At 32.1% G+C, this 20,658-nt stretch overlaps 1 protein-coding gene across 1 annotated transcript in view; it reads left to right on the top strand.

Moving 5' to 3' along the window:
* The first annotated feature begins 16,563 nt into the window (after positions 1-16,563).
* Positions 16,564-20,658, top strand: part of LOC126776196 (eIF-2-alpha kinase GCN2) — a 33,163-nt gene continuing 29,068 nt past the window's right edge. Inside the window, exons 1-7 of the mRNA XM_050498495.1 lie at positions 16,564-16,797; positions 16,994-17,154; positions 17,255-17,390; positions 18,216-18,332; positions 18,813-18,919; positions 19,219-19,364; positions 19,925-20,432. Coding sequence (XP_050354452.1) covers positions 16,744-16,797; positions 16,994-17,154; positions 17,255-17,390; positions 18,216-18,332; positions 18,813-18,919; positions 19,219-19,364; positions 19,925-20,432 — 1,229 coding nt within the window. The 5' untranslated portion in view covers positions 16,564-16,743. The remainder of the gene's footprint in view (positions 16,798-16,993; positions 17,155-17,254; positions 17,391-18,215; positions 18,333-18,812; positions 18,920-19,218; positions 19,365-19,924; positions 20,433-20,658) is intronic.

Genomic DNA, 20,658 nt, shown 5'->3' with positions numbered 1-20,658 from the left:
TCTTCAGAAGCTTTGTTTCCCCAAAAGTAAACATCATATTAAAAAATAAAAATAAACATCATATTTAATTATCTATATCTAAAATTTTATTAAGCGCGTGAATTTTAGCCGATGATTGCGGGTTCAAATCCGCGCAACACTGTACTGTGAATAATGTGAAGTTGAAGGAAAACGTCGTGTGGAAACACGCATGTCACTGTCGTGTGGAAACACAATTTCACTGAAATGCCGCAACCTGCAATCAACACGCATTGCTGCGTGGTGGAAATTATCCTCAAAAAGGGGGAGGAGGCCTTAGCCCAGCAGTGGGACATTTACAGGCTGTTACTTCACGCGTTTGTAACGCGTTGTCCGTTCCTTTGGTGTATCTTTTCTGCGTTTCACATTTACAATGTGTATTTACTTTATTTTTATACGCATGGATGTTTTATTACCAGGCAGCATTATAATATAAATCTTAGAATTATGAATTGATGAAAATAATATCATTTTTATATGCATATATGCATTGCAAGACTATTTCTTCATCAGCTCGGATTCTCTGCCAGTTGCCTTTTTTGTGTGTTTGTTGGTCATAAAATTCTGGATTCCTTAACCAGCGTTGGTGAAATCGATATAAAAAAAAAACAAATAAATTAATTAATTTTATATATTCTCTTAAACAAACAACACTTTGTCACATTTTAATATCAATAGAATTCGAATTTTTAATTTGACTTATGTTTCACCAACGAATCGAGTCGCCAGCACTCTACATAACGAATAAATTTTCACACCGTCCGTCTGTCGTACGACTTTTAATTGAAACCTGCCGATTACAACGGCTGGCGTCGCATACATTTGAATCTTATCGCCCTTTTGGAAATTGAATCTGTGGTTCAGTTGACTGATTGTATTTGCTTTGTGAGTGATTTGTCTGACTTACATTATATAATTATAAATGCGAAAGTAACTGTCTATTTTTTACGTTTTCACAGCTAGAACACTGAACTGATTTTGATGATATTTGGTATGTAGCAAGCTTGAACGCTGAGGACAGAGGCTACTAATATAATAACCCTTCCTAACACCAAAAACTCGAAGCCGCGGGCGAGCACTAGTAGATTATAACTTTAATAGATCTAAAAATCTATATCTATACCATTCAACTGTTTGTTTGTTTGTTTGAACGCTTCAATCTCAGGAACTACCAGTTCAAATTAAAAAATATATTTTTGCATTAAATATAAGCTGAATAAAGTATCCCCAAATATTATACAGTACAGCAATGTTTCGATTTTAAAATGTATAAAAATATATAATAAAATAAAAATATTTTTTTTTCTCTTCATAAACTGTCTGATATTCTGTAAGAATCCACTTCGTTCACTGTCAATTGTGAAATGTAGAAAATCGCTTTTCGCAGACACGATATTATGACGCGTGTATCGTTTAAATGTTACAGTCAATACCGCATATCACTTCCTGATATTAGAAAATCTTGTCTTTGATTGTTTAGAATGAGTTTCGAGTATTTTTTTTTTTACAAATAATAGGCCAGCGTTTGACCGTTGACTTGCCTGATGTTAAGCTTCGCCACGGTCTAAGATGTAGCACGTTTGCCTATAAGAAACCTGTTTACTCTGAATTTGAAGACACCAACATTGCACCTATCGGGAAATACGGACTATTAATATTTACTGAATAATTAGACATAAGTTTAACAAACGTTATAAATACATAGTTTATAATAAACTAGGTGAGCTCTTAGCTTCGCCCGCTTATCGTTTAGTTCCTTAAGAAATGTTTTTACTACTAAAATAAAAATATAATATAGGCCATGTCACTTCTGGATATAGCAACTTTCCAATGGTGAAAGATTTATTAAAATCGGTACAGTAATTTCAGATATTTATCGATTAAAACAAACAAATATTTTTACGTAGTATAAGATCTTCATACTGTATATGATCTGGCCAGCTGTAGAAAAAATACACATATTGTTTTTACTTAAAATTATAAATACACTAAGTTAACCTCATACAAAAGATTCCTCATAGAAATTATTGAAATATTATACATTTCATGGTAAAGTGAGTGTTTAGAATATGTCTAGATTTATTATTAATTAGCTAACTGCAAAAAGCTTCGAATAAGAGTCTGAGATCCCTTAAAATAAAAGGCAAATACAAAGAAAAATTTTTTTTTTCGGAGCATAACCTTCTCGGGCATATGGAAAACAACTCACCAAAGCTTCATCTCAATCAGGTGAATAGTTTCAAAATGCATAGAGAACATACATACATGTAATTATTATATAGAAGACAGACTGTCCTTATAATATTACGGTACATAAAATGTGATTTCCAAGGATCTTAATTAAGATGACATTCAACCAGTTATACACCGAAATTGAAGGGACAAGATTATACGGTGAAAGTTCTAGAACTCTATCGAAGTCTAGATGTGTGCAGGTGTCCGTTTAATTTAGGGCCCCGATTGTTTCAAACTCATGAATATGTATCACACTTCTACCGCCATTTGCAATGACATTCCACTCTAAACGGTTTTTGAAATCTTGGCAACGATACAATATGAATTTCGATTTAACATCGCTTACGTTGTTTTGTATTGCGACATGATATTTTCTTCATAATAATATCGTTTGCAACGATATTTTTGAAACTATTCGCCCGCGGTTTCGCCCTCGTTAGAGAAAGGGAGTCAGGTGTTAGGTAAAGAAGTAGCCTATGTCCTTCCTTGGGGCTTAAGCTTACTTCAGCCAAACTTCATCAAGATCAGTTCAGTGATATAGCCGTGAAGGTTTTTTAATTGTTTGTGTGGGTATGTACTCGTGTTTGCATTTTGTTTGTGTGGAGGCTTTATATATCTGTGATCTGTGATCAAATCTGTGCGTGTCGTATGTCCAAGGAAATGCTGTCATTGTAACAGCATATCCTTGGACATTCAAGTAGCAACAAAATATTTTCTTAATAATAATACTTGGTCTACAAAGCACGTTGCTGAAACTCCTTCAACTTTTACCGGTTTCCGAACCAGTGGTCGATTTTTGACAATAAGTGAAACGCTTCTATATTGAGAAACGATTTTTGACATTCATTTTGATAGATTTTCAATTTTTTATATATCAATCATATGGGCGTGCGTATCTTTGCGTGTAAGCGTGTTTTATTTATTTATTTAGTGTACAGGAAACAAACAGTGAAATAATTACAATAAAATAAAAAATATAAAACAATTCATAAACCAAAACAGTTTCCATTTATAAATTAATCATAAGTAATTACAAAACAAGACATTTTTTATATTTAATAGGTGCATGAAATTATATAATTCATTTATATAATTTAATTTAATATAAATTTAATTTTTAAATCAAGAAAACATAATTTAATAATAAATAATCAATTTATAATTAATTAATAAAAAATGCATGAGTAAATTAAGGCTCTTGAGAGTATAATATTTCTTTTACTTGCAGTTTGAATTTTTTAAGGGAGAGATGAAATATATCACATTCAATAAATGTTTTATTGTACTGTTTAGATGATCTATTAATAAATGCATTTGCTGCATATTTAGTCTTTGTCAATGGAAAATCAAAAATAGATTTATTGCGACTACCAGGGCGAGGACACTTGATATTTATTTTAGAAAGGAGATAAGGGGAATCAAATATGTTGTGGATCAATTTATATAAAAACACCATATCACGTTCAAGTCGTCTCTGTTCAGTTGTCGGTATCTTTTCTATTTGATTCAAATTATTTATAGACGAAAATTTTAAATATTTTAAAAACTTTTCCTGAATATTTTCGATGAATTCTATATATTTACTATACCGTGGATTCCAGACAGTGCAAGCGTATTCTAGAATAGGTCTCACAAATGATTTATATAAAAGAGCAAAAGTTGAAACACGCTTAAACTCTCTGGAAATCCTCAGCACAAATCCTAGCATACGAAACGCTTTAGAAGTTATGGAATTTATGTGTTCATCGAAAAGAAGTTTAGAATCGAGTGTTATTCCAAGATCTTTGACCACTGATACACGTTTTATATCATCTTCCTTAAATCGGTAGTTGTAAATGATCACTTTTCTTTTTCTGGTATATGTTATACAATTACATTTCTTTATATTCAAAAACAGCGAATTGGTAGTACAATAATCGCTAAGTAAGTTCAAATCTTTTTGCAGACTAATACAATCATCAACACTCTTAATAATTTTATAAGTTTTTGTATCATCAGCATATAATAGAAATTTAGAAGATGCAAATACCGAAACAACATCATTTATATATATATTAAAAAACAGTGGTCCAAGATGTGAGCCTTGAGGGACTCCAGATGGAACTGGTAGAAAAGATGAGCAATATCCTTTCACAGTAACGGCTTGACTTCTATTCAATAAATATGACTTGATCCATCTAAGGAGGTCACCATGTACACCGATGAACTCCATTTTTGCTATTAAGATAGAATGAGAGATTTTGTCAAACGCTTTGGAGTAATCGGTGTACACAACGTCCACCTGATATCCTTTGTCCATTGCAGTCAAAACATAGTCAGTGAATTCACACAAATTAGTTTCAGTTGATTTCTTGTTAATAAATCCATGCTGCTGGTCAATAATTATGGGACGTATGCTTGGAAAGATTTTGTCATAAATTATACGTTCAAAAAGTTTTGGAATTGAACTTAATTTCGAAATAGGACGATAATTTTTGATATCATGTCTATCTCCATTTTTAAAAATAGGCACAACATAAGACTGTTTCCAAATTGAAGGCATAGTACATGTATGAAGGGAAATACAAAACAATAAATGTAAAGGAATAGATATAGTCATATAGCATTTATTTAGAAAAAGAGGTGGTATACCGTCGGGTCCGCTACCTTTTTTAATATTTAAGGTTTTCAAATACTTACGAACATCAGCAAGTGAAATATCAACAGATGACAAATTAATTGTATTAGCATATCCACTATTATTTTGACTGTTACAGGAAAAATTGTTAAGATGTGTACTATGTTCAAAGGATGTATAGAAATATTCATTAAATAGATTGCTTATTTGCTGACCGTCACTTGTTGAGATATCGTTATAATATAGCCGCTCAGGTATGTCATTTGTATTCTGTTTGGTCTTGACAAATGTCCAAAAACACTTAGAGTTTCTCAAAATATTATTTTCCGCAAAATCAAGATAGTTATCGTAGCATGTCTTTTCAACCCTTTTTTGTCTATCACGAAGTAATTTAAAAGTGCTGTAATCACTGTAATTATCATACATTTTCCATTTTTTGTGATATTTTAGTTTTTCTTTAATAATTTTAATAAGTGCAGGAGAATACCACGCTGGATACTTACTAAGATCAACAACCACTTTAGAAGGAATATTCTTTGTAATTATATCATTGATTATGTAATAGAATTTCTCAACGGATGTGTCAATATCATAGTAATCAGAAATAACCGACCAATCAATGTTAGCCAATAATTCATTAATTAATTTATAGTCAGCTTTATGAAAAAGTTTAACAATACGAGGAGGGCTAAGAAAGCTACTAATGTTAATATCTATTAACATAATATCCAACGTGGGATGGTGTAAATCTTCCTTTACTAAAGGTGTTTCACAGCGCATAACCCTACAATTTGAGTTACTGAAGACAAGGTCTAATTGGCGATTATTGATGTTTGAGACTAAGTTATATTGGGAAAAGTTATTTAAGGACATGAAGGAAGACATTGCATTGACCATTGAGTTTCCAATATTCTCACAGAGCTCAGCGGATGTGGACGAAGGAGACCAAATAGCACTGGGAACATTAAAATCACCAACTATTAAAAATATATCTTTCGGATTCAATATCACTAATTCAGAGATACGTTCATAAAAGTTCAACTGATCTTGAAATTGTGAACCCGACTGAGGAAAATAACAACAAAAAAATCTACAATTAACGGGCTTACCTTTTGTCCTTAAAGCTACGCATAATGAAAAAACGTCACAGGAAACAATATCGTTTGACGGCAAAAAGACAGGGTCTTTAACAACGAGTCCGTTACGCACCGCAATCAGGACACCGCCTCCCATTTTATCGTTACGTTCATTGTAGTTACGATCACATCTATAGACCGAGTAGCGACTATCAAAAATTTCTGAATCAAAAATTCCAGGTAATAACCACGTTTCAGTTAGACAAATTATGTCATGTTCACAATTTAATATATTCGAAAAAAACTCAGAAGTTTTTGTTCTAAGACCTCGCACGTTTTGGTACAAAATCGCTATTTTGGATACCATTGCGAAATAAGTAATTTATAAATCATATAAGACTTAAGAATTATACAAAATACATTTAAACTGACCATTTCATCTAAATTAATTATAATAATTCTCCTTTCTAAAATTATACAAATAGAATAAACCTTAAACAGATTTAGCAGTTTCATCTCTCTCTCAAAGCCTAATAAAATTACAATCAAATAGAAAAGCCAACATAATTTTAGTAAATTTATAAAGAAGCCAACAAACGTACTTATATATAATATGTTGGATAAATTAATTGCGCGTATTACAATTTTTTAAATCACATTCGTTAAGTATATGAATAACTGGGCTAGTGTCAGTTTTTCTAGCCATAATAGAACAGTTTTTTACCCAAATATACGTATATTTTTTATCGCGAGCTATTTCTTTTGTTTTACGAAGAAGCGCCTTATTAGCACTTGTTAGATGATCGTTAAAGTAAACACGTTTAGTATTTCCCACGTAGCCAAGGTCGCAAGCCCTGATATTCTTCTTTGCTCGTAATCTAGCAAGGAAATCATCCTTCTTCCATCTAGACAAAAATCGAATAATTACGGGTCTTGGTTTTTTAGAATCATTGTTTTTAGGGGCCACGCGGGTTATAAAATCGATGTCCGAATGACTGTAAGCTGAGTGATCCACCAGTTCCGATAACTTATTCATTGTTGTCATTAAATTTTCGTTTTTGGATTCGGGAAGGCCAATAATCTCAACATTAGAACGCCTGGACCATTGTTCCTTATTATTAATTTCATTTTGGAGGTTTATCATAGATAATTGGCAGTTTTTTACATCGGAATATAATGCATCACACTTTTTTATCCCACTCTCGGCTGTTTCTAGTCTCTTAAGAATCGCATCATGAGTATCACTTAAAAATTTCACAGAGTTTTGGAGTGACAAAATTTCCTTTTTAACATCCTCAAGGATATTTTGAAATCCAGAAAAAGCCTCTTTAAACTCAGATTTAATAATATTTCGAATTTCATCTCTTGATATTTGTAGCGCAGTGAGATTTACCTTATGTGTATTTTTTTCAGAAGACGTACTCTTATCAGTTTTTTGCTTGGACCGCTTTGTGACATTGCGAATTGGGGTATCAGATTTGTTGTCCCGAGAATTATTTGAGGTACACGATGAACACCGCCAGGAGAGTCTAAGATCATCGTCCGGTTTTAGTTCTTGATCTTTTAGCTGTAGCATACAAGCTACATGGAATTCCCTATCGCAAGATGTACATACAATAGGATCTTCAGCATCTTTTATTGATTTGCTACAGCAGGCGAACTCCATATTATTACTTCGTAACCAAAAAAAAAAAAAAAAAAAAAGTAACGATGCGCACAAGTGAGATTTGAACCTGTATCGACTGCGTATGTGGTGCGTTCGAAACCTCTGTTCCAACAACTGTTTAAGTTGACCGGGCAAAAATAGTTATCAGTTTTGTACGTTGTTTATGTGTGGTCAATGACCTATCGGTTGCGGTATGTTTTTTCAATATGAAGCTCATTAACGTCTTGACGCACGAAGTAGATCACGATGCACTTGTCCAACGCTAAACATATGTAAATCACTTTTATATTTGCAAAGTTATTGTTGAAAACTATTATATTTTGGCACTGAAATTGTTATAAGTTTACTTATTCTTTTAAACGAAGATATACTACGTATTTAGATCTTAATTTTCGAGAAAACTGTTAGCAAAATCACTGATTTATATACAATTAATTTCATACGAAATAAATTATTATGTTTTCTTTATATACAGTATCTAATAGTTCCTTTGTTCATAGATATTGCGAGACGTATAACCTACCCTTAACATCTTTGCGTCTCCAACGATGCGATCTGAGATCTAATATCCCTTGTGGCTGCAATTGCACTGGCCAAACCTACAAGCTAGAACGAAGCAAATTAGTTTATAAATGTTGGTTCATATAATAATTGAAAGTAAATCCAGATGGGAAATATTACATTTACATTACTTTTATCTTGTAATATGATTGAAAATTGCATAAAAAACTACATAAATAAATAAATATGGCTATCACGGTGTGAAACGTCAAAATTGATTATTATTAAAATAATTTATAATAAAAGTAAACCAATAAATAAACGGAGTTTTGTTAATAAAATAAATATATATTTCTTATTATTATAATAATATATATATAGTACACGCGTCACGCACACGTAAGGGAGTAGGGAGTGGCGGGTTTTAAGGCCATGAAGGTGTCATGTCGTTTACCGTCACGGCATACGGTTAATACTGACTCTTGAGTCAGTTTCACCTCCAAGGCGCGAGAATAGAATATGTTTCACATCAAATAATTATTTAAATTTGTTCTTAAATAATGATAATTTTACAATATCGTGAACAATTGTTTAAGTTAACATTTCAATATACTTGGAGTTCGCTTTGTGTTTTAATATCATTCATTAAAGATTATCTGTACAGAGTCGTTCCTGTAAAACGGAATTATATTGAAAACTGAATTTAATGGCGATTTTTTAAAATTCCTAACTTAAATTTTACAGTCGAATTAAAATTTAACTTTGAAAAGTTAGTTCACATTTTCGAACTAAACACTTTAAACTTTGACCGGAATAAATCACCGGCTCTTTTGGCACCGCTTTTATGCACTCAGTGTACAATGCGTGCCAAATAAAAATATAAATAATAAAGTATCTCGCTAACACGTTTTGTACATAAATATATCTAAAATATGTTTGAATTTGTTGTAGACAATAAAATTTTATGTTGTTTTCATCTTCATAACTTTCTATGAAATATCATGTGAATAGGCAATAACTTTTTAGTAGTAATTTTATTTGGATTTGCTTTTGAAAAAGCAGGCAGCTGTTCAGTAATAAATCGTAACATGTATATATACATACGTAGTTACTTTGACTTTCGAGTCATTGTGACTTTGAGAATGAGCTTAAATTAAATACTAGAGTACACACGATTTTATTTGGTACGTAACGGTACGCATGAGGGACCCAAACTTTGATCGCATTTTTCTCAGCTTAAAGTGATAGCCTGTAAATGTCTTTCTGCTGATCGAACTCCTCTTCTTAAGGAAAGGAGCTTATTCCACCACGCTGCCCCAATATGTATCGATCGATACATGTATGGCACAGTTATCATCTGACCCACGATGTTTCCCTTCATTGCCGAACACGAATTTAATTACAAAACAAAAATCAAGCACATACGAAGTTAGATACTGCTCGATCAGAATTGAACCCATAGCTCTTGTTCGAGAATCACGTGTTCTAACAACATAAGTACTCAGTAATGCTTGTCCGCTTTTGAACTGGCAATATTCGGCTAAGTTTCACGTCTTCTAGTCACTGCTATCCCTACAGTTGATCAGGTTCAAACCAATCAAACAAAATTTCGGAAACAAGATTCCCTATATTATAACAAAAATATTTTATTTTTATTCAAATAACTTACAAACAAGGAATAACTAACAAGGAAAAAAATATACAAGTATTCAAAAATATACAATTATTCAATCTGTTATCCCATTTTAATATCCTTAGGTGTAACCATCGTCGACTCGCTGATGTGGAAGGACTTTATAAAGATCACCGGGAATCACATTACCTCTTTACCCCTTTGATATAGTCAATGACCACGTGAGTGGAGATATTTTAACGGGTAACTACGAGCTTACGATTAAATCAATTATTGAAATTATGAAAAAATAGGATTCGAACAATCCGTTTAGATCATTATTTAGATAATTATTAATTTTATAAGAAGTAGGATTGAACATAACAGCATAGTATGATGGAAATACTGAAATTATAGCAAATTAGGGAATGTAAGAGAGGATTATGATAAATAAAAAAACAACGAAACGCGAAAAGGCATGCACAAAGGTCATTGGCGATAGAGATAAATAAATAAACATTTTGATCTTACTATTTTTTGGGCTAATAGCAGCAAATTTGCTTAGACATAAAAGCACGCAATGGATGCCACAAAATCTGTTCGCTATTTTAAACAAAGATTAGACAATTGCGTAGGACATAATATAGTGCATATGTGTGTGTGCGCACAGGTGCAATCTCTATTCCCTAACTCTCATAATCTGATGAGACGGCGAGCCTTTCCGAGCTGTAGGGTAGCAAGGTGCTTTCCGAGGCACGGGAGTGTATACACATCCAACTTCCAGATTTCGTGATACTAATGACAATCTTCAAACAGAAAAATTCTATAACTTTTTTCGTCCCGCCCCCCCAGGTCGGAACGAAAGGAGTTTGAGTCCAGGAATTAGGATATAGAGACTTATCCACTAGACCAGCTGTACTCAACTTGTGGCCCGGGCTTTTATGGGTGGCCCACTCGATGTTACTTTATTTTGAACTATTTTCAATTTCAAAGGTTCTATTAACACCTAAATAATTTGAATTAAAGAATTGCTTGTGGCCATGGACACTGCAAAGTGTTTGAAACGACATGAAATAATAAAAAAAAATGTTAAAATATACGCGATAAATCCGTTCATAGTTGATTAATGAAATTTGTAACAATCCCGAAACCTAAGAAATCATAACCTATATATTTTTGTTTTGCGGCTTGCGACATCTTGATTAACATGTGATTTTGGCCCCTATAAAGAAAAGATTGAGTATCGCCACAGTAGACCAACGAGGCAGATATGGATATACTATAAGATAGAACTGATATTGAAAATCAGAAACAAATAACCATTTATGCATATTCATGAGAAATACCGTGAAACGAAACTTAAATTCTTTTACCCTAAGCAATTCAAAGAGCGTTCGACGTTGCATTTAGTTCGGTAAAACCTCGTTAAAAATCAATTAAGCGACACCTGCAGTTGGCTGAAACGCAAATCTATGAAAATCGTTTTATACAAATGGCGCTTTGTTCACATACAAGTTTGCACTCGCGGCTGCGCTTGCGTCGTTCTGTACCCCTGACAACGTATTTGCGAAAATTTCATAATGATCTGTTGTACAGTTAAGACGTGAAAACGTAACAAACAAGCAAACTCACATTCGCATCTATAATATTAGTTAGGATCCAATCCTTAAGCATACAATACAATAAATATTAAAAACCTTTACCTAACCAGGTTTTTATATAATTTTATATATATATCTAGTGCTTCGCTCTCGACATAATTCAGAATTCCTAAAATATACAAATTTCTATATCTCGTTTCTTTAAAAATTAACGATTTTCATACAAACTTTTATCCCTTTTATTTATTTTATTTATGGAAAAGGTAGGCGGACGAGCATATAGGCTACCTGATGGTAAATGGTCACCAACACCCAGAGACATGGCATTGTAAGAATTGTTAACCAGCGCTTACATCGCCAATGCGCCACCAACCTTGGGAACTAAGATGTTATATCCCTTGCACCTGTAATTACACTGGCTCGCTCACCCTTTAAACCGGAAGATAACAATACCAAGTACTGCTGTTTTACGGTAGAATATCTGATGAGTGGGTTGGTAACCCAGACGAGCACAAATTCCTACCACCAGTGAAAATGAAAAAACATTTTTGGGTCAAACTACCTATCTTACCTTAAATCCTTACTACTGTCTAAAAGGAACCCGTACGCAACATTTCATTGTGCTAGCGCCAGTAGTTTGATCTTTGCGTTGATTCATTCAGTCAGTTATTCTTTTATATGTATATATATAAGTTGGTTACCACCAACGATGCATGCTAATTAATTTGTATCTATGTCTTATGTATTTTTTTCATATGTTTGATGTACTATAAAGTATATTTCATCTGTCTATCTAGATAACAGCATGTAATCGTCCTATGTCGAAGCTGCAATGAAAGATCGCAAACATTTTAATATTACTATTTATATATTTGTTCCTCTAACTCAAGATACAGTACAGTAACAGCCTGTTAATGTCCCACTGCTGGGCTAAGGCCTCCTCTCCCTTTTAAGAAGAAGGTTTGGAGCTTATTCCACCACGCTGCTCCAATGCGAGTTGGTAGAATACACATGTGGAATAATTTCAATGAAATCAGACAAATGCAGGTTTCCTCAAGATGTTTTCCTTCGAGCCAAGCACGAGATGAATTATAATCACAAATTAAGCACATGAAAATTCAGTGGTGCTTGCCCGGTTTGAACCCACGATCGTCGGTTAAGATTCACGCGTTCTAACCACTAGGCCATCTTGGCTTATAACTCAAGATAGTATTGACTTAAAACGATTTATAGGTTAAGATTAGTTACTTATCTCGAGAGGCTGAAACGTGTCCATTGTATTATAAAATATTAAGCCCGATTTCAGCCGTTTAAAAAAGTAATTTCTATTCAAAGTTTATCGTGTACCTACCCTCGTAAAAGTAACTGTTAACACCTATTCAATGTTGAAGGAAGGGCCCTGCGATTACTGGCGCTGTTAAGGTTTTATTGTTATCTGTTGCATACCTATATTTTTAATGTCTAAACATTTAAGGCTAAGATACACATGTACTTCTTTATATATACACAATATGTAAGATCAGTAAAATTATAGTAAGTATATCAGAGGAAATGACGGAATAAATTTGATTTTTTGTTACATAACGCAAGTCACAGATAGTATATAATGAAAATAGTTTATATACTCTTTTTGTTTTAATCGTTTTGTTATAATTTTTCAAATGATTTAAAATCTTGCATATTTATTCTATATTGTATCATATGCTACGACCAATCAGAGTGGAGGTTAGGCCATAATCTAAACGTGTTTTTGGCGGGAAATTAAATTTTAAATTGTTTTTAGTGGTATTAGATCGTTGTCTTGAATCCGCTGCTTGTATTGTATTCATTATTTGTATGTTATTGACTTTGATGTAGGTTTTAACTGGGAAGTGATATTTGTAAAATTAATTAAATTATGCAAAACTGTGATCATTTTGTTTTGTTTGTCTAATTCCAAAATTGTATATAATAATTTTTTTTGGTGTGGTGTCAGCAGCGGCAACGACCCTCAAGATTCTAAAAATTATGTCTTACTAAGCACATTATTTATTATTACAAAACGAAGGATGAAATTTAAATTTTGTATATATATTAGCGTTGATGTCTCATTAAGAAAATTGTTTTTTTTTAATAATTTATATAGATAACACAAAATTATTAAAGTAAATAATTCTTGTGGAAATAAAAATACGTAGGTATATAACTTAAAGTTTTGCTTGGCGTCTTACTAACCTTTTTTGAGATAACAAAGTTTTTACTCTCGAATAATAATAGATTTTTTTTTGTTTGTGTTTATAACTGTACTTTTTAACACTTTTAGTGTACAATAAAGCATACCTATTCTATTCTATTATCTACTAAATAAAAATTTAAAAAAATATCCTATGCTTTCAAGTTTTTTTCGAGTATAATACGATTTGCCACGTAAAACCTAAGTTACACATTTACGTATCCCCAAATCGCGGTTAAGCCCAAATAAAATCCAGCACGTAACCAGGCTAAGCTAAAAGAGCATTATTTTGTCAAGGTCTTCTTCCAACTTCGACCCTTTTAGATTTGAAAGGGTTGGCGTAAAAACATTATTAGTATTCTGAGCGACTCAGGTGTAATGTTGGTGCAAAGCTTACGCGACAATTTAAAGAAGAACATACTTTTTTTCAGGTTTTCATGAGTAAGTTCCTTAAATTACATCACTTTTTATCTGACTTTTTAAAAAGACTTGACTTTTTAATAAAAAACAAATCAAATAATTATAAAGAATGTAATGTCGTAATTATGGGTTTATACATATATTTCATTGATTTGTATTTTTAACTTTTTAGTCGAATTTAAATGGAAGGAGGTTACGAATCCGACATTTATTTTATAAGCTTCAACGCTGGCGTCGCAGATTGTAAATCGATTTTGATGATATTCATTTTCATGTTCGGTTTTAATATAATTAAAATTATTAACATTTTTAAACCCTTAAACCCTAAAGAGGTTGTTCATATTTGGATTTGTAAAATATAATTTAAATTGTCAATGCTGTCCACCTGCTAAACATCGACTAATATTATTCGCTTTTAATATATTATTTTTTGGTAATAATGTATTTATCTAATAATAAAAATAAAACAAAAAAATGTTAACTTGAAGAAATCCAAAAAAGGATAATTATGACATCTATAAGAAGACAAAATCGCTCTAAGCTTTTCCATAAGGCCAAAGGCATATAATTCATCCTATTCGAGTACCCCATGACAAGTGTTCATTGGACAGAGGTCCTCGTAATTCGACGAAATTTGACAGGTGTCATTGCTGTCACCCCGAATAATAGGTCTGACAAAATAATTTATGGGTAGCTAAATTGACAAACAATAATAAATAAGGTAACGTCTGCAATTTTTGTATTATACTCTGTCATTTCATTTTGTAAAATATGAAAAGTTACTAACGAAATACGGTAAAATAATAAAATATTATTCTGAAATGAATTCTAACCTGAAATTAAACTAATCTGTCTAGGATCTATTTTGATTTTTTCTTATAAGATGGTATCTCCACCCATATACAATGGCAATGTAAGAAAATATAGTACTTTACATCGCCAATATGCTACCAACGTTGCTACTTCTAATCTAAAATGTTGTCACTTATGCCTGCAGTTACACCCTTTTTAAATACATAAGTAAGGTAAAATGACCATGTATCTATATTTCCTATGAAAAAGCAACATATGTACATACATATGTCTTTATATAAAATTATCGATTAGTATTTAAATAAACTTTTGTAGGTGATAATAACTTTTCGTAGTTTACTTTTAAACTACAAAAAGTTCCCTTGTTCCATTATATTGATTATTATTATTTATGTAAGCCACAGGTTCTGTCCTGACCCCTCGGGCAATTATCGTCCCCACTAATAACACCACCTTAACGCTTAATACAGAAAAATTGGAATATCAGTAATTCCTTAAAAACGAACATTATATTCTTTAATATTATTTATATAATATAATATTTAGAATTTAAAATTATTATTAATTTTTAAATTTAAGATCAAACGAGATGACAGGCTTATGGAAATCACCTCGTCCAGAGTTAGGGTTACCAGTCGTAACTCCTACTACAGATATAATATGATATTCCACTTTTAGTATTTAATATTGTCCTCCAGACCGATTTCGGCCACGGCGGACAATTTCAAGAGAGATTAGCCAACTACGAAGGAGATATTATAGTGCACAAGTGTGTGCGCAAACACAGGTGTACTCTCTATTCCCTAAACCTCATAATCCGACACGACCGGAAAGAGTTCAGGCGCAGGACCAACGGCTTTACGTGCCTTCCTAGGCACGGGAGTGAACATACTTCCAACTTCCAGACTCCAGGCTGCTACTGAGAATTTTCTGATAGAAAAACCCAATAACTTTTTATTGACCCGACTTAGGAATTAAACCCAGGACCTCCGGGTCTGCGGTCTTACATCAAGCCACTAGACCAACGAAGAGGTCATAAATTATTATTAAAAACTATTTATAACTTTCTGTGAAATAATAAGACTTTCATAATAACTATGTTATACATGTGTAACTTTTTTAATCATGATCACATATTAACTTTGATTGCTTGTGAAGACGCGCGTTGATGCTTTAAGGCACTTGACTCTTACTTTTTGTTTACTTTCGTTATAATATAATCGTGATTAATGATTAGATATTGTAATTGTAATCGTAAACTATTATTAATCTAATTGTATTTGGTCCACGTCTGTCTAAGCGGAACTGTCAGCAAACTTTTTACTTCAAAGCAGATTCCGAGTCGAGGTCTTTAGTCAACTCAACTGTCTTCAAAGTACACATATAGAAATAAAAAACTATAAAAACATCAAAATCGCGATGCTCAATTTCGTTCGTCAATGTGAAACCGTGTTCTATTATCAGGGTACTTACTAATTTTCGTCGAGCGATAGATATAACATGGTTATATGGTCACGAACATTAAAGCCAACCAAAATCTTAAAGCTTGCTTAATAATATTATACAAAACGAATGTACTAAAGATCTTTTTTTATAAACAATATATTTTACATTAATACTGTGAAAAAAATATATTAAATATTTGTTAAAGAGAAAAAACTAATTATTTTTGAAATAAGATGGTATAAAAATATTTTTTATAAACGTCAACTGTATTCCTGATACTTTACCATTGTTGTCATCAATTGTCAGTTGTCAATGTCATATGGTAGTCTAAAACTGCAAACATGTAGAAAACTGTTGTTACTGTTTTATGCTTAAAGCTTCTGTTTTACTTTAAGTCAGACTATTTTCTTGTTCTGAATTATCATTAATTTGAATAATAATAAATAAAAACATTCTAGATATAAACTTTAAGAAATATATATAATGTTATCCAGTTGAATCGGCAGTGTGTTTGTAAACTTAAAAAATGACCGATGATACTCCTCAAAAACGCCAAGATGACGAACTGGTTGCTTTGCAGGTAAAATCTTATTAATTAGATTTATAATATTAATTATAAATAGAAGCAAATAATCGTTTTATTTTATTTAGCGTTTCAACAATCACTTATATTTAATTGCATTCATTTATATTAATTTTGTTTATACCAGTAACATCCTTCATCCAGCTCTTAGATAATTTGAAAAATATAATAAATATTCAAATTGTTCTTGCAGGCGATATATGCTGAAGCTGTTGTGGATAACAGAAAAAAGGCTGTTTGGAATGAATGGCGTCCATTAGATGTTCTTCTAACGTTGCTACCGTTAAACAATTCTGAGGGTGTGCACTGTAGGGTGACACTACAATTTCAATGCTGCCATAATTATCCTGATAAGTTAGTAGTTATCGTTTAATAACAATCTGGAACATTATAAACTTACATCAAAGAATTTATAAATATAATAAATTATTTAAATTTTTTTTTTTGTTTACAGACCACCAAAAATTCTTCTAAACAAAGTATCAGGATTATCTGATGATAATGCTAACAAATTGCTAAAAGATTTAGAGAATCTAGCTGAGCAGCAATGTGGAGAGGTGATGATATTCCAACTTGCTCAGCATACAGAAGTAAGTTTTGTATTTATCGATGTAAGCTTATTACACACAAGTGTCTTATATATGGGTTAAACTTAAATGGCTGAGTGGTAATTCTTAATAAATGTGATACCGGATTTGAAGTTTGTTTGAAAAAAACTTAGTAATCTGTTTAATATATAAAAGGTTTTTTATTTATTTACCTTTCTGTAAAAATATTGATAGCCGGCTAATGAGGAAATGTAATTTTTATCAGTTTATTGATACTGATATTGTTAATGACATCAATGTTTGCATTTTGATTGCTTTTCTGAATGTTGCATATGATATTACTTTTATTAATATTTTAATTTCCTATGATTTATTATGATTGAATTATTTATTATATATAAGCCGAGATGGCCTAGTGGTAAGAACGCGTGAATCTTAACCGATGATCGCGGGTTCAAACCCTGGCAAGCACCACTGAATTTTCATGTGCTTAATTTGTGTTTATAATATTAAAAGAGATTATTTATTACATATTTACTTTAACATCTCAAGACCCAAACCGTTTAAAAGTAATAATTAGTAATGTTGTGTTTTGATTTGAAGGGTGAGCGAGCCAGTGTAACTACAGGCACTAGGGACATTATATCTTAGTTTCCAAGGTTGGTGGTGTATTGGTGATGTGACGAACGGTTAATATTTCTTAAAGAGACAATAGTGACAACTGACTATGTGGTCAATTTGTCTGTCCTGTTTTTTTTTTTAAAAACTCAATATGGCGTTATCACTTTTCTTTCCAAAGATTAGGCCGGACATTAGGACTTGTGTTGATTCTACTATAATTTTGTAATGTAATTTTAATTATTACAGCAATTTCTTCATGACCACAATAAACCCATTTTATCGTTTTATGATGAGATGGTAAAAAAGAAAGATGAAATGGAAAAATTGAAAATGCATGATTTGCAAGTACGAGAGAATGAAGAGGTGAGAATAGTAAGATAATTTGAATTGTCGACCTCGTTGGTCTAGTGGCTTGCTTGTAAAGCTACAGATCCCGAGGTCCTGCGCCAGGCTTCTCTCCAGTCATCGGATTACTAGATTGAGGGAATTGTACCTATATTCTCTTCTTAGGCAATTAGCTATTTTTCGGTATGAAGACTCAACCAGAGTCTTTGGCAGATTCTTCAAATCTTTTCAAATGGTAAAAGAAAATAATTTGAATTAAATACGTTTTTGATGTTCGCCTGTTTATATAATATAGGTGTATTTAGATTTCTGACCCGTGTTATTTATAGTATTGTATATCATTAAAACATTTATTTTTAAAGTTTTTTCTTATGATGGTTATTGTTAATTTATATATTTTATAGTACAGATGATGCGCGACAAACTTATTTACAGCTAATTATTAATTAATTGAGTCAAGGGTCTTGAAAAATAAAAACTTTTTTTTTATATTTTAAGCTGCAAAAAATGAAGAATGAAATTCAACGACGTCAAGAAGCACTTCGCGGTGACATTGACAGTCTGAATAATTTGAATGGTCAGGGCGATGTACCGAAACTGGTTTAGTAAGTATTTGTTTATCAAGTCTGCGACGAGATGATCAGAACCATTGGCTCGAAAACTTTTAATCGAAGGTAACGGAAGCGAACAGGGCAAGCACCTGTGAGTTTTCATGGCATTGAAAGAAAATAACATTAGGAAACTTATGTCAAAAAATAGCTCGAAAAATATGTCATATTTGAGGTTAAACATGCTCACTGTAATATGTCCTTTGCAATAGTCTTTCTTTCAGAACGGTAGTCGAGACTGAATTCGGTCTGAAAGCCATAATCGAATTTAAAGAATATGTGAATTTTGCTTGCAGTTACGCTGATGATAAAACATCACCCGCTAAAAAGCTATCAAAGCGGAGTGCAGGGTCGATACCTTGTACTTGCAACATTAAAGCTACTCAGATACTTCGGTACAGTCAGAGGAACAATAAGAAAGTATACATTGGAAAATGTATAGGTGAGTGTAGTTAGAATTACAGCGTATGTTGCACACTTGCGCTTTAGCGATTGGAAAAATATCGTGGGCTCGTCATCGTGAATTGAATAAATATAGGGTTTAACCATCCTCAAAAAAAAAAAAAAAATATATATATATATATATATATATATATATATATATATATATATATATAAGTATATTATTGTATTTATGTATTTTATTACAAACACACATAAAAATTTCAGCAATAATTTTTTTTTGAGGATGGTTAAACCCTTAACAATCTACAACCCACGAAGTGGAGTAATAACGGTTAACGAAGATGAAACCGCGCGACGTAACTATTCTAATTATACATGATGGAAACATGTTAGATTAAAAGTTTAGCCACAACGAATATAATTGTAAAGTTATATGATAACATGTGCTTGTCTTAAAAATAGACAAAAAAATAATAATAATAAATATTTTTTACATGCTAACCCTACAACTAATAAGCTTTCATACATAGCCAGTAAGAGTAATTTACTGCTACAGATCGAGCCAACTGGAATACTCACAATTCTTTCTTACACCAGGTCACTCGTCAAACGGTTCTACAACATTCCTAGCGATAGACGACGATGGGGATCAGGTTGTCGCGAAGAAGTGGACCCTCTCTCCAGCATCAGATTTCCAAACACGAAATCGACAATTGAATTCCATCGAAAAAGACTTAAAAGCGATGTGTCGATTGAAACACCCGTCTTTAGCGCCATATACAGCTATTGAAACGTTAACAGAATCAAAACGGACAGCGAAACAATCAATATATATATTTCGAGATTTTGTTTTGGGCAGTTCCTTGAAACAACTTCAAGAACATTCCAGTAATTTCGGTGATAAATTAGAAGGCTTGAAACTATTAAGGCACGTGGGCTTAGGTGTGTTCGGTGCGTTGAAGGAATTGCATAGCGTTAATGTCTTGCACAGAGATGTACGGAGTGAAACCGTGTTTTTAGAAGATTGTGGTATCGTTAAAATTGTTGGCGCGAGCTTAGATGTGAGATTAAGTGAAATAATTGAAGGCGAAAACTATTGTGGTCGGTAAGTTGTTTGGTTATTTGCAAGTAACAACACTTTGGCCAATTTATATTTGTTTTTTTTTTTAAATATTGAGTTTTATCCATCTGTTCTTGAATTGGTATGTTTTAACTCTAATCTTGAAGATTTAACATCATTGTATAATTTTATAGATATATTTTTACAAGATATATTTATTTATTACAAGGCCAATTTATATATTAAGAAATACATTTTCTTATTGCGTTTA

The sequence above is a fragment of the Nymphalis io genome, chromosome 19 (assembly GCF_905147045.1).
Source record: "Nymphalis io chromosome 19, ilAglIoxx1.1, whole genome shotgun sequence".
NCBI classification, from domain to species: Eukaryota; Metazoa; Arthropoda; class Insecta; order Lepidoptera; family Nymphalidae; genus Nymphalis; species Nymphalis io.
Note: the sequence above shows the minus strand (reverse complement) of the source record. Positions and strands in the feature narration are given on the sequence as shown.